General features: G+C 36.2%; 1 protein-coding gene across 10 annotated transcripts in view; it reads right to left on the bottom strand.

Moving 5' to 3' along the window:
- The window catches only part of apbb2b (amyloid beta (A4) precursor protein-binding, family B, member 2b), a 62,793-nt gene that overhangs the window by 4,082 nt on the left and 44,566 nt on the right, over positions 1–14,145 (bottom strand). For 4 of the 10 annotated variants that reach the window (XM_048197569.1, XM_048197578.1, XM_048197570.1 and 1 more), the window contains 9 exons: positions 10,971–11,117; positions 9,464–9,591; positions 6,426–6,431; positions 5,518–5,632; positions 5,211–5,298; positions 3,881–3,964; positions 2,882–2,929; positions 2,543–2,658; positions 2,218–2,397 (listed from right to left, as the gene is read on the bottom strand). In XM_048197569.1, coding sequence (XP_048053526.1) covers positions 2,218–2,397; positions 2,543–2,658; positions 2,882–2,929; positions 3,881–3,964; positions 5,211–5,298; positions 5,518–5,632; positions 6,426–6,431; positions 9,464–9,591; positions 10,971–11,117 — 912 coding nt within the window. The remainder of the gene's footprint in view (positions 1–2,217; positions 2,398–2,542; positions 2,659–2,881; positions 2,930–3,880; positions 3,965–5,210; positions 5,299–5,517; positions 5,633–6,425; positions 6,432–9,463; positions 9,592–10,970; positions 11,118–14,145) is intronic. The other 6 variants (XM_048197572.1, XM_048197574.1, XM_048197576.1 and 3 more) reach the window with 6 other exon arrangements.

Below are 14,145 nucleotides of genomic sequence, written 5' to 3'. Positions count from 1 at the left end.
AGAAAGAGTGAGTGGATGAATTAATGTGTTGAATGCAATGCATCAGGCTGGGCTGGAAAATATCTTCGTTTAATCTTGATTTTATTTTTGTTCAAATATTAAAAGTTTGGGTGGTAATTTGGACACCACATGCAGTTGGTATAGAGTAGACACTGATATAGTCTATGGTGGTGATCAGGGCTTGACATTAACTTTTTTGCTCACCAGCCACTGTGGCTAGTGGTTTTCCAAAGTTACTAGCCACTCAGCATTTTCACTGGCCACAATTTTGATGTAGGTAAATTACATTTTATATGATTAAAGTTGACTTTGTTATGCTTAAATTACTTTATTTTGAGTCATTTTACTTGATTTAGAAGATTTAAAACCCTTTCAAACTTTTAAATGCAGATTGACCACCCAAATCAAGACTACATTTTGTATATCATCTGGTATGTACAGGTGGGCAAGAGGTAGATATGAGCATATCTAATATGAGAAATTGTATAAGTTATTTGTGTTAGGCTATATAAAAGAACAAAGAAGCAAATTACAAAAACAATAGTACATTAAAAATAATATTTTTTCAGATACAGTAGGTTTATTTAACATATAGCCTACATTTATTTAACATCTTTTGTTGTTTGATTAACATTAATGACAGACAGGTAGGCCTATTTAATTGGGCTGCTGAATGCATGGACGTAACTGACGCATATCCAGTTATTACCCACCTGTTTACGTCCACTTAAGCCATAACCGACTGTATTCACGCGAGATACTCCACACGATGGACATTTAGACATCTGTGTGCACGTGTATTTGACTATTCAGGCGCGAGGAGAACTGATCGCGCGCGCGACAGAGAGAGAGCGCACGCGAGAGAGCGCTTTTGTTGTGTGTCATTCAGCGCAATTCCGCCTATCGCTCCTTCACTAACTGCACGTAAATAACGAATTGTGTGATTGGATTGTAATTTTGTGCTACGACGATCTTCGACGATCATTTGGCTGTAAACTGAAATTATATTCAACCCGCCAAAGTGGCTAGTGGGAGTGGCTGTCTTACCCGCCACAGCTGAAATCTACCCGCATTTGGCGGGTTGGCGGGTGTTAATGTCAAGCCCTGGTGGTGATTAAAGGGTTATTTCACCCAAAAATGAAAATTCTGTCATTAATTACTCACCCTCATGTCGGTCCACACCTGTAAGATCTTCGTTCATCTTTGGAACACAAATTAAGATATTTTTGATAAAATCCGATGGCTCAGTAAGGCCTGCATTGACAGCAATATAACTAACACTTTCAAATGCCCAGAAAGGTTCTAAAGACAAAACAGTTCATGTGACTACAGTGGTTCAACCTTAATGTTATGAAGTGATGGGAATACTTTTTGTGCGCCAAAGCTTCGAAGCTTCGTGAAGCAGTGTTTTGAAATTGTCTATCACTAGATATTGTTGAATAAAGTTGTTATTTTGTTTTTATGGCGCACAAAAAGTTTTCTCATCGCTTCATAACATTAAGGTTGAACCTCTGTAGTCACATGAACATGTCTTTAGTAGCTTTTTGGGCATCTGAAAGTGTTAAATATCTTGCTGACAATAGAGGCCTCACTGAGTCATCGTATTTTATCAAAAATATCTTAATTTGTGTTTCAAAGATGAACGAAGGTCTTACGGGTGTGGAACGACATGAGGGTAATTAATGACAGAATTTTCATTTTTGGGTGAACTATCCCCTTAAGTGTGTGGGCGATTCGCAATATTTTTATTTGGCCATTAAGTTTCATTCATAGAAGTCTCAGTGTGGCATTTTTCATTTATTTTTACTAAATCATTTCATTTATTTTACTAAATTTTAGTAAGGTAGGTAATGAAGCTATTGGCTATGGCTATGTATTTTAATGAATATATATATATGAGAAAAAAAAACGTATATATATATTAAATTGTAATAATATTTCACAATATTACAGTTTTACTATTTTTCAATAAATAAATGCAGCCTTGGTGAGCATGAGGGGCTTGTTTATTATTACCGACTCTAAACTTTTGAATGGTAGTGTATATTCAATAAGCTGAAAAATTCTGAGATATGATTTTAGCTATATTGCCCAGCTCTGGTCTTGACATTGATTGTGTTTAGTTATAAAGCTTCGCTGTAGTGCCCATAGTAGTACGTTTAAGTTTGTAACACTATTGACATGGTGTAGAACCATTATTATGGTGTTATAACTCACCATGCATGCTGCCTGAACAGCTTCAGACACACTGCCAGCATTGGGATCACACCAAAAAACATGACACTCAAAGTGCTGGTTCCCAGAGTCCATGATGAACGCGAATGAATGCACATCTTTTCCTACTCCCATGAAGGACAGGAAACGCACACGACACTCCACTAGGACCTCCTCTTCCTCCTAATATAGGTTATGACAGCAAGAATCACAGAGTCAGAGTCAACATTTCAACAATAATAACTGCGTTAGTTGTACTTTAGCAAAACACACAGCTATTTTGGCAATGATGATATTGGGTTTAACAGGTGAAAAGATCTGTAATTGCCTTCTCTTTGATGACTGTGACTGTTGCATCGGCTACATTCAACATCACGGGGATCCAGTCGTCTCGGATTGAAGATGTAATCAAACTGTCTATTGCACCGTTGAGAATGTCCATGCCTAGAAAACAGGACAATCTGACCTTGTAATAGCATGTACAGTCTTAGGAAAAAAGTATGGGGGGCTTTATCTGGATTTCCATAATTTACAACTGCTGCAACAATAGACAAATGCTGTCTGCTTAAATAACAAACAATGATGAGTTCTCATGACTTTAACATACACACTATGTAGGGTGGTAATGATTTCTTCAAAAGCTAACTGTAGTTAGGAGTCATCTAACCTGGGGTCCAATAAATAAGATGAGATTGGAGGTCAGAGCCACCCTGACCTATAAAACAACACTCACAAAGAAGAAGAAGAAGAAGTTTATTTATGTAGTGCCTTTCTACAAGCCAGAGGTCACTCAACAAAGGTAGTTGAGCAACATTTACAGAAAAAAACACAAAAATATTAACAAAAACATCAAATACAATTTATTAAAAATACATTTCGAACAAATACGTTTTGAGTTGAGACTTAAAGGCAGATAGAGAGGAGATATTGCGAACATATTGCAAAGACAGCTGCATTTTGTACATATTGTAGCCTTTTAAAATGATTTTTGGTAAGCCAATTATTAAGGCATTACAATGGTCCAAACGAGAAGTTATTAGTGCATGAACGAGGGTTTTGCTATTCACAAGACGCATTGTCTGACGTGAACCGTCGAACAAAAGAGATCTCGGAACACCTAAGATGAAGAATTGTTGACTTGCATAAAGCTAGAAAGGGTTACAAAAGCATGACCTCAAGAAAGTGATGCACACCAGACATCTCAAAAGTGAACTCATAAAGTGTTGTAAGTAAAGTGCCACATGACTGATTCGGAGTAAGATCAACTACCTATTAAATAAGGATTTACATACTTTTTCCACATTGCACTGTAAATGTTTACAATGTCTTTTCAATAAACACATGAAACAGAACCATTGTTTGTTAGTTTAAGCAGACTGTGTTTATCTGTTGTTAAGGATTAGGTCAAATTTTATGACCAGTTCATTTACATTTGTGTATCCAAAGCTACTTACCTGCATTGAAAGTATACATTTTATCAGTTTTGCATTCCCTGGAAATCAAACCCATGACGGCATTGCTAGCGCCTTGCTGTACTGTTCGAGCTACAGGAATTTATCCGTGAAATATATTTTATATTGTTAAGAAAAGCAGAGAGTGTATGTAAGAAAAAGAGCGAGAGCATGAAAACTATGAGCGCAAGGTTACGAGTGAGAAGATTGCTCACCTATAGGTCTGGCAACCGGCATCATGCCAACGTATAACACTTGGAACTTCTGCACCAGTTCAGTCTTTGGTGTGGGGAACTCTGCTAAGGGTAACACACAAATTACACATTAACACACACCTGTCACTCACCAGAGAAGAAATGCACATACACTTCCATTTAAATGTTTGAAATGATTAAAGGTGCCCTAGAATTAAAAATTGAATTTTCCTCGGCATAGTTAAATAACAAGAGTTCAGTACATGGAAATGGCATACAGTAAGTCTCAAACTCCATTGTTTCCTCCTTCTTATATAAATCTCATTTGTTTAAAAGACCTCCGAAAAACAGGCGAATCTCAACATAACACTGACTGTTACGTAACAGTCGGGATCATTAATATGTATGCCCCCAATATTTGCATATGCCAGCTCATGTTCAAGGCATTACACAAGGGCAGCCAGTATTAACATCTGGATCTGTGCACAGCTGAATCATCAGACTAGGTAAGCAAGCAAGGACAATAGCGAAAAATGGCAGATGGAGCAATAATAACTGACATATCATGATATTTTTAGTGATATTTGTAAATTGTCTTTCTAAATGTTTCGTTAGCACGTTGCTAATGTACTGTTAAATGTGGTTAAAGTTACCATCGTTTCTTACTGTATTCACGGAGACAAGACGTTATTTTCATTTTTTAAACACTTGCAGTCTGTATAATTCATAAACACATCTTCATTCTTTATAAATCTCTCCAACAGTGTAGCATTAGCTGTTAGCCACGGAGCACAGCCTCAAACTCATTCAGAATCAAATGTAAACATCCAAATAAACGCTGTACTTACGCGATTAGACATGCTGCATGACGAACACTTTGTAAAGATCCATTTTGAGGGTTATATTAGCTGTGTGAACTTTGTTTATGCTGTTCAAGGCAAGCGCAAGCTCCGTGGGCAGGGAGCGTGAGCATTTAAAGGGGCCGCAGCATGAATCTGTGCATAGTTAATGATGCCCCAAAATAGGCAGTTAAAAAAATTAATTTAAAAAAATCTATGGGGTATTTTGAGCTGAAACTTCACAGACACATTCAGAGGACACCTTAGACTTATACTGCATCTTGTAAAAAAATTTTCAATGGCACCTTTAAAGAAATTTTTTACGTTTTTGAAGGAAGACTCTTCTGTTCACCAAGGCTGGTTACATTTTTAAATGTATTCAAATAGAAACAAACAAACAAAAAAAACCCCCATTTTTTGGTAAATGCAGCCTTGGTGAGCATAAGAGAATTCTTTCAAAAACATTTAAAAAAAAATCTTTTGACCGGTAGTGTATAAGCACGTTGTGTTACCTTGTAGTGGGACGTCGAGCCCAGCATGTGTTCTGTCCTGTAGGGATCCTCCAGCCATAGCTTTGGCATTCTTGCGCTCTGCCATGATCTATTACACAGAAATCGAACTCATTAGAGACTCTGCCCTAAATCAGCAGCCTAAACAGAATGTGAACCCTGTTTCTTCCTTCTCAGCTGTGTTCTAACCTTTCGCACATACTTGAGACTGTCAGTGGTTTTTTCTGCAATTTTTGTGTTAAACTGTGTTGAATGGGCCATTGAAGATAATTTTGTGTTGGATGTTGTTTGTGTAGCATGTAGTTCTCACCCTGGAGCAGATTTCGTGCAGACTGGTGGCAATGGCTTTGGCAGGGGTGTCACAGCGGAACACATGACATTTTAATATCCTGGTGTCCTTATCTCGCGCTACATATGCAAAATCCCTGTTTGCACACAATTAAAACGAAACAAGATTAAACTTATATGTAAACAACTGTTTAAAGTAAACATGAAACACCTTTCACAACCCACTTAAAATCACATAATCTGTCTTTTTTTTTTTTTCAAACAGGATGCTGATCTAGAAAAAATGTAGAAGGTCATTTTATTTTATCCATAGGAAAATGATTGGGCCGCAAAAAGTTACTGTTGAGTTACTACGTTTTTACAAAATAATTACAAAGAAAAACATTTTATTTGGAATAAAGTGCACATTAAGACCAGGAATGTGCATTAAGAAAGAATTTTGATTTCATGTTGAAAAACAAATGTCTAATCAACAACCATATTAAATGAATCATTAAATAATGCAGATGAACAGACACTTGGTTATAAACAAAGAGTTGTGAATGTGAGTTTGTGTGTATATGTGTGTGTTCGTGCATATGCTAAGAACTGCCCTCAAAGACCCTGATGGATGATGTGCCCTTTAGATTTAGACAATCAATTTAAAAACAGTTACTTAAAGATATATACACCCACATTTCAAGCAAACAAAAAATATGGTGGAAAATATAACTGTGTAGAAAAAGCACACACCTCATCTATTATATGCAGGTGCACGTGGATGTCTAAGATGAATGAGTGTCTCTATACTTACACCTCCAGCTGTATCATACACAGTATTGTTCTTTAACATTTCAGCTAAAAATAAACCATTATGAACAAAATGACCAGCAACAGACTACAGCCAGGCGATGAGAAGAATACAAATAACAAAAGAGTAAATAAATTTACCTCTCTCTGAGTCCCGGAAAGCAGTCGAGTAAAGGAAAAAAAAACATGAGAAAATACACACAATGATGCCCATTAATGAAACACGAGAAAAACAAATTTCTGCATTAATCATTCACAAAACCTAACAAGTGTCAATGCAACAAAATATGTATTATGAAGAACTTACATAGAAACACTGTTTTTGTTTCATGAAAGAGTTCCAAATGTGTGCATGTATTTCAATACGTTCATTACAAATAGACAATCAAAATTAAGACAGGATGCAGGATGCTAGAACTGGCTGTGGGAAGAATATATTCTCATTTCAAGAAAAGATCCACTTTCTAGCAGTTTTTTAATGTCCAAACCTCCATAATAAGACTAACATCTTTCTATGTGTGTATGTATGCATGTATGAAAAAAGAGAAAGAAAGAGAGAGAGAGAAGAGAAGAGAGAGGAAATGAGACCAGCAGGTGTGACAAGAGAATTTAGACATTTATCAAGACACCTCAAAACATGAGGCTCTCTGTGTGCAGCCAGTAGAAGACATGCATATGTAACAGTGTGGTAATTAGAGATTTAACAGGAAGAGAAAGAATAAAACCAGATGAACTCAATAATGTCCAGAATGAACCCCAGGCTGGTAAACCTGTTCAAGCTGGGCTTTTTTTTTTACAGCACCTCAGCAGGATTTAACAGAAAAATGTGCTGGAGGGTCAAGGAGAATCTACAAGGAGGTACACTGAACAACGCAAATGGACCGAGAACAGAACCCTGAGGTTCCCCTGAGGAATTTGAAAAAAAGGCATGTGTTCTAGTTTGCGTGGATGTGTGGGATGGTATCAGAGGGAAGGCCTGATCTGAAGGAACACACAAGGAAGTTGCAGTCTCTTTCAAACGTGAACATCTCGCTGTGACCCAATTTAATAACTGCATACACAGTACTCCACAATACTATCCTCACCACAGTAAACGACAACAACGCGTAGCATACATCCATAATTCTCTACTGAAATCTCCACCTCCTCATTCACACCATCTGGAGCAATTCCACCCACTCTACCTTCTAACTGCCCTACTATTCCTCCTTTCTCAATCCAGTAAATACTTCCACTGAAAACCTAAACTTAAAAACCAATGTCACACTGTAGAAAAAATGCATTACATTTATGAATGGGTATTGTCTTAAGTTATAAAATTAAGTGACAGAGAGAGAAAAATACTCACATCTTTTCAAGTAATATGTTTTTCCTGCTATAGCATTGTCGTACCCCTCTTCTACCGATTTTCACCTCCTCGTCTCATCCCCTGCTCTGTTAAAAACATGCAGCTCACCTCTCTATGCTCAATCGCTCTCTTTTTTTACCCCCTTCTCATTTTCGCTCTCTCTCCTTCCATCCAATCCCAGCGTTCCTTCTACCCTCCCCCTCCTCTTTCGCTTGTCGCTACGGTAACCTCCTCCAGGGTCTTGGGAGGAAAATGTTACTGATGGGCTTAGTGGAGTATTAGCATAGGAGGACACAATGATCACACACAAGCACATACTTGCACATGCAGACTACAAAATAAATCTGAAAAAGCCTAAAGCGTTATTCCTGTTGGGTGAACATATGAAGAGTGCCATCTGCTGGTCAAAAAGTGGTACTGCTTACACTCAGTGAGGCAAAACTGTGATTCAGCATCCCTGATGAAGTATGCTGCATTCCACCCCTGCATCATTCACACACACATCATTCAGCTCTTCTGGGACTACAGCAGGAAAAGTTCAGCTCTTCAGAGTGTGTAAGAGATTCATATACAATTTTTGGATGAATTTACAAAAACACTCACAGCTACACATACGGGCAGCCCCTATAACACTGGATTAAACTTTCATTAGTCTCTCAATCATCAATTTTTTATTTCTGTCCTCCTTTCACTGGGGTGACTTCTTCACTCCAAAATCATTATAATGACCTTTAGCGTGAACAGGCTGGAGGAGTGTCTCGATATCAGAATCCATTAACACAGACACATTAAGTGAATCTCTTGCAGAGTGTTATAGATAATGAACGCATGAGGAAAGTCACAGGTGCAGAGATGCTGACGTTTGCAGATCTAAAATCACCAATTAAAATGAAACGCGAAGAATTCACAGCACATGCATCATCCACTAGAACTGGCAATATTAAATTAATTCACTAGAAAATTAAGCAATATTCTGTGAATGAGAAGTCTTTGTGCCATCATCACAAAAAAATTCAAATAAGTACATTTTTTGTATATTAAAATGTTTTAGCAAAAAATATTTAGTAAATGTAAATAATATATTTATTACTATACATTTATTCATATACAGGAAAGTCGTTAAATGATCATGATTCCATCCTAGTGATTAATTAATGGAAAAATGTGGAAAATGTGTATTGATTATTTTTACTTTATTTAAGTTCTTGCATTTTTTCTTTAAGTTTTTGCAGTAAATATGGCTGAAAAATACTGGCTGATTGAAAAAAGCTGAAAAACACTTTATTTTAATTGTTATTTCATATATAGTATTTCTTTCTCCCAGCAATAAAGTTTTGCAATGGTGAAATGAACATTTACTTCACTTCAATTTCAAAGCTTTCGTAGGTCAGTTTAGTTTTTGAAATGGCCTTTATCTGATTTAACTAGGCAGAAACTACTTACTCGAAAAGATTGAGCCAACATTCAGTGTTTCACAGAGATTAAACATTATTAGTGTTGGTAGATGACCAGTCAGCCGAACAGGAGCAGCAAAGTAGAAAATTAGCTCCTCGTAAATAAGACCCTGATGATGTCTGTGGCAGCTGTAACGTTTAAACTGATATAAAATCCCTTTTTGCCCCATCTATGTGGTTTCAAAAACTCTGACATTCCTGAACTAAGAGAATTTTATAAACACCTCCCATATTTTCATAAATAGAGAGCTATTAAACATTCAGTTATGTTCAGTTTCTCTGTCATTTATTAAACATTTCAAAAATCCTTCATCATTTAACACGTTCTCCTTAACTAACCCATAAAAATACCCACTGCCATGGCAACCAGTGTTTACCTTCCATTATCGCGGCCAACGCCCCACACACGGATGCTTGCGATTGGCTGAGAGTGTAGAACGCTACGATCCATCGGGTCAACCAGATTCAGCATGTTATTCTCCAGAATGAGGTACATATCCTTCCCCTGGATACAAACGCACAACGCCAGAGAGCAAGATGAGGGTTCAGTTTCAAAACCTAGTGAGCTTTCTTGCTGTCTAATGCCTACATTGGCAGCTGCCTTCTAAGGCGTCATACAAGAAGCATTCCTCTCAAAATGTACACTAGGCTGGGCTTTGGTGTTAGCACATTTCTAAGCTAAAACTATGATACTTTAATAAGCATAAAATGTATAGCTCATGCAAATAATTGATTAAAAAAAGTCAATTTTTAATTCGACTGATTTTTAAAACGATGCTTTTTTGTATTGAAATGTAAGTATAGACAAATAACACTTAAATAGCAACTCAAACAGGACACACAGTAGCTCCATGTTTTAAAACGTGATATTCTAATAAACATAAGATGCACAACACATGCAAATAATGGGTAAAACAGTGAATTTTTAAATTCAACTTTGCTTTTTGATATTAAATTAAATGTACATAATATATACTATATATTATAATATATGTACATATATTATAATATGTAATTTCATACAAATAGCACTGGTTGATTTGTTGCTAAATTAAAACTTGATACTCTAATAAACAAACTTTTTAATGTATAACAGAAACACTAGGTAAAATTGTCAGCTTATTTGTCAAAATTGTAAACTTATATGTCAAATTGTCAAAACTTTTCAGTATTAAATAAAATGTAATTATATTTATCAATCAGTGTTTCTCTTTTTTCACTCCAAAAACAAAGGTGTCTAAGAACTCATGCCGTCTTCTGGAACACCCTTCGAGTCAGAAGTGCACCTATGATGCCTTGAAATACTGCCCACATAGGCAACTCACTATAGGTTTTGGAATCGATGTCACAAGCTACTATAAGGTCTAAAGATGCTAGTGCTTGTATGCGGGTTGGAAGCAATGAATAAATGATCAGACCAGAAAATAAAAGGCTGAAGGAGAACAGAGGCTCTCTTCCTGTGTCCTGTCACAACACATTAAACTCTCTCTTCCTCTTTTTCTTCTATTCACTTGCTTTTTTTCTGCATGACATTTTCAGCTTTCCCTCTTTTCATTACTTCTGTTCTTTCTTGTATTGTCTAGTTTTGTCCCTCTCTTTTTATCAACCACTTTTTAAACATTACACAAGACACATGTTTAGAAACATTGTGTGTATTTTTGAATGAATATATGTGCGTCCTGCTAAAAAGACTGGTTTAGTGCTGGTCTAGCTGTCACCATATAAATCTTAGTGTGGTTGGTCAACCAGCATGTTCTTGTACTGCTGGTTGATAGTGGAAGTCTTGTGAGTTATGCATTGTGTGTGTGTGTGTGTGTGTGTGTGTGTGTGTGTGAGAGAGAGAGAGAGAGAGAGAGTGTGTGTGTGTGTGTGTGTGTATCTCACCTCTCCCCAGATGCCCACAGTGTCTCGTATGTCATTCTTGCAGTAGGACAGTTGACGGATGCAGTTATTAACAGCGACACTGCTTTTACCTGGAGCCAAGTCCTCTTCTGCCATCTCTACCCAGCCGAGAGAGCGCACAGCAAAACACTGTAATGAACAAACACTGATTAAGCACAAAAACTGTAACATATAACTACAGCGCTACAACTACACACTTTATGCAAATGAAGAGAACGGCAAATATACAATATATTAACAGTTTTCACAGGAACAAGCCTGGTTTAGTATCATAATATGTTTATCTATATATATATATATATATATATATATATATATATATATCTTACATTATGCTTCATATCCAAAATTCTCCTACTCCTCAACAGTGAGATAGACTAAACTGAGGAAACGCCTCTTTAAATTTTCACATGGCATCTTCTAAGAATAGCTGCTGTTAAAACGAGTGAGAAAGAGAGAGAGCATTTGTACACACACACACACACACGCTGAGATCAAACAAGAAGACCCTTTTTAAGGGAAGATTTTTTCTTTTATCTTCCACTTGTTCCCCTCCTCCTTACTCATCTGTATTTCATTCCCAACACTCCAAGAGCAGAATCATCCATCATTCAGTCTCTCTTCTTTTCTGACAATCTGTGATGAGGCTCCTCCATTATGAACGTGTTTGTGTGTGAGAGATTAATAATAGGCAGAATATTGTCATGCTCTTTCAGTTTGATTTTAACTGCTGTTGAAAGAACAGATCCTCAAGAGAAAGAGTGTGAAACACACAGAGAGGAGAAAGAAAGGGAGAGAGAGAGAGAGAAAGAGCACAACTTGGGGGGGGGGAAGTAATGGCAGCATGAATGGTAGATGAACTCTCATCTGCTAACTCAAAAGTGGAAATTAAAAAGCAGTAACAGTTCAAATTGAGATACAGTGGGATGCTGCATAGTTGCAGCGCATAGAGCTAAATCTAGAAATGAATACTCTTATTCTGCACATTCGATTGATTAAAAGTGACAGTAAGACATTTATAATGTTGCAAAAGATTTCCATTTCATATAGATGCCATTCTTTCTTTTCATCAAAGAATCCTGAAAATAACTAATTTTTAACACTGATAATAAGAAATGTTAGTTGAGCACCAAATCAGCATATTAGAATGATTAGTGAAGGATCATGAGACATTAACGCATGAGCAGGTCTGTCACAATCATAAATTTTGTGCTGACGATTAATTATCATACAAATAATCATGATTAACAATTTCATTCTGTTTTGTTCATGTCACTCACAGTGTAAGCCTAATATGTTATTTTTTACTTGGAATCGTATACAATATAATAATAAAGATGATAGGCCCATATGATAGTTTAACTCCTACACATGAGCATATTAGAATGATTTCTGAAGGATCATGTGACACTGAAGACTACTGAAAATTTAGCTTTACCATAAAAGGAATACATGACATTTTAAGATACATTATTATTTATAGAATTATATATATAGAAAACAGTTATTTTAAACTTTTCTAATATTTTAACAATGTTACTGTTTTAATTGTACTTTTGATCAAATAAAGTCAGCCTTGGTGAGCATAAGAGACTTCTTTCAAAAACATTTTAAAAATCTTACCGACACCAAACTTTTAAGTAGTAGTGTATGAGATACAATGCATAATCGAATATTTGAAGGAATAAATACACGTGGAACAAGCGCACAACAACGGGATCAAACGTAGTCTGATTAACTGCAAAAAAATAAATCTGCAGAATCCTGAAGGACTGGATTGGAATGTTGAACATTTCTGTTAAAGCAATAGTTGGACTCTTTTACGGTATACTTTTTTGACCATTTTGTAGCTTGACAGTCATGGCCACCATCCACTTTCATTACAAAGTAATATATAATTTTAATATATAATTATAATTTTCCTCTTAATCAGTGTAGTGCATTTCATTTAATTTTCTTATTGATTTGTTTCACATTTTGTGTTTTGTGGCACAAATGCATGTGTATTTATGGCAAAGTCTTTTGACAGAAGTGGTGTTGTTTAGTGCTTTATATTAACAGCAGGGCTCCTAATTGCTCCACTAAGGATTTAACTCACTCTTATTTATATATAAAAAGTAAAAATCAAAATTACAAATTTGTTTTTCCATTGTCTTGTTTATCCTACCACATGTCTCCAAGCATGACATTTTTTTGAGCAGCCAGCAGATGGCACTGTATATCTAGAATTACATTGGAGTTTGAAATCTCCTGACAATATACGTAAATGTTTATGAAATAATTTGTGCCAATCCTGCAACCTGGTAAAATCATACATTTATCATGCTCATTTCAGACAAACAATCTCACTAGCAGTAAATACACAGTAATGTTACTGTAAAAAGAACATCAAGTCGTTATGTACTCTTAAACAGGCGAAAATGCATATTTTCCCACACCTTCTAATTGCAGGTGAGTTATTTCAATTTTAGAAAATATATATTTGTTCCTACAACATCTATATTTATGTTCCTATTAACTAGCTGTTTTCTCATTGCATTATCAATACAACTCTCAGAAGAGTTTAGCATGGTAATGGATTTCACAATATTAATGCATTTGGTCTTGGCAGAATAGATCTGCTGCTCTGCTGCTGCTGTTGATTATTGATGATCCTGCTGCTGCTGCTGCAGAGCAAGTACAGACTTGCTACTGCCAATACAAATATACACAATATATACTGCTGCTGCACAAATAGCATATATAAAATTACCCATAGCAGATCTATACAGACGGAGAAAAGGAAGAAGGAGGGTTTCAGAAGAACTCTTAAAGCACGCTGAAAACTGCTACAGCAGACACTGACCAATTACTTAAATGCTGAGCAGCAAACTCATTGGCTGCAGATGCAACAGGAACCGATTCGCTTGTGCCGTGTAGTTAACAATGTAATTGTCAGCAGGTTGCGTTAAGGACCCATTAGTCTGCTCTATCTAGAGTTTCATGACAGAATTGGTATATGTGAAGTAGTCATATTATATTCTCTTGCATCTGTCAAAAGAACATTATACATTTGTGGTAAAAGGTGTTGTATGATATGACAGTAGCGACAGGTTTGAATTATGTTTGTCTCTTACAACAGCAAGAGTTACAGTTTGACTTAAACCATATAATGTTG

This window comes from Megalobrama amblycephala, linkage group LG7, assembly GCF_018812025.1.
Source record: "Megalobrama amblycephala isolate DHTTF-2021 linkage group LG7, ASM1881202v1, whole genome shotgun sequence".
NCBI classification, from domain to species: domain Eukaryota; kingdom Metazoa; phylum Chordata; class Actinopteri; order Cypriniformes; family Xenocyprididae; genus Megalobrama; species Megalobrama amblycephala.
The sequence above is the reverse complement of the archived record's forward strand: the minus strand, read 5'-3'. Positions and strand labels throughout refer to the sequence as shown.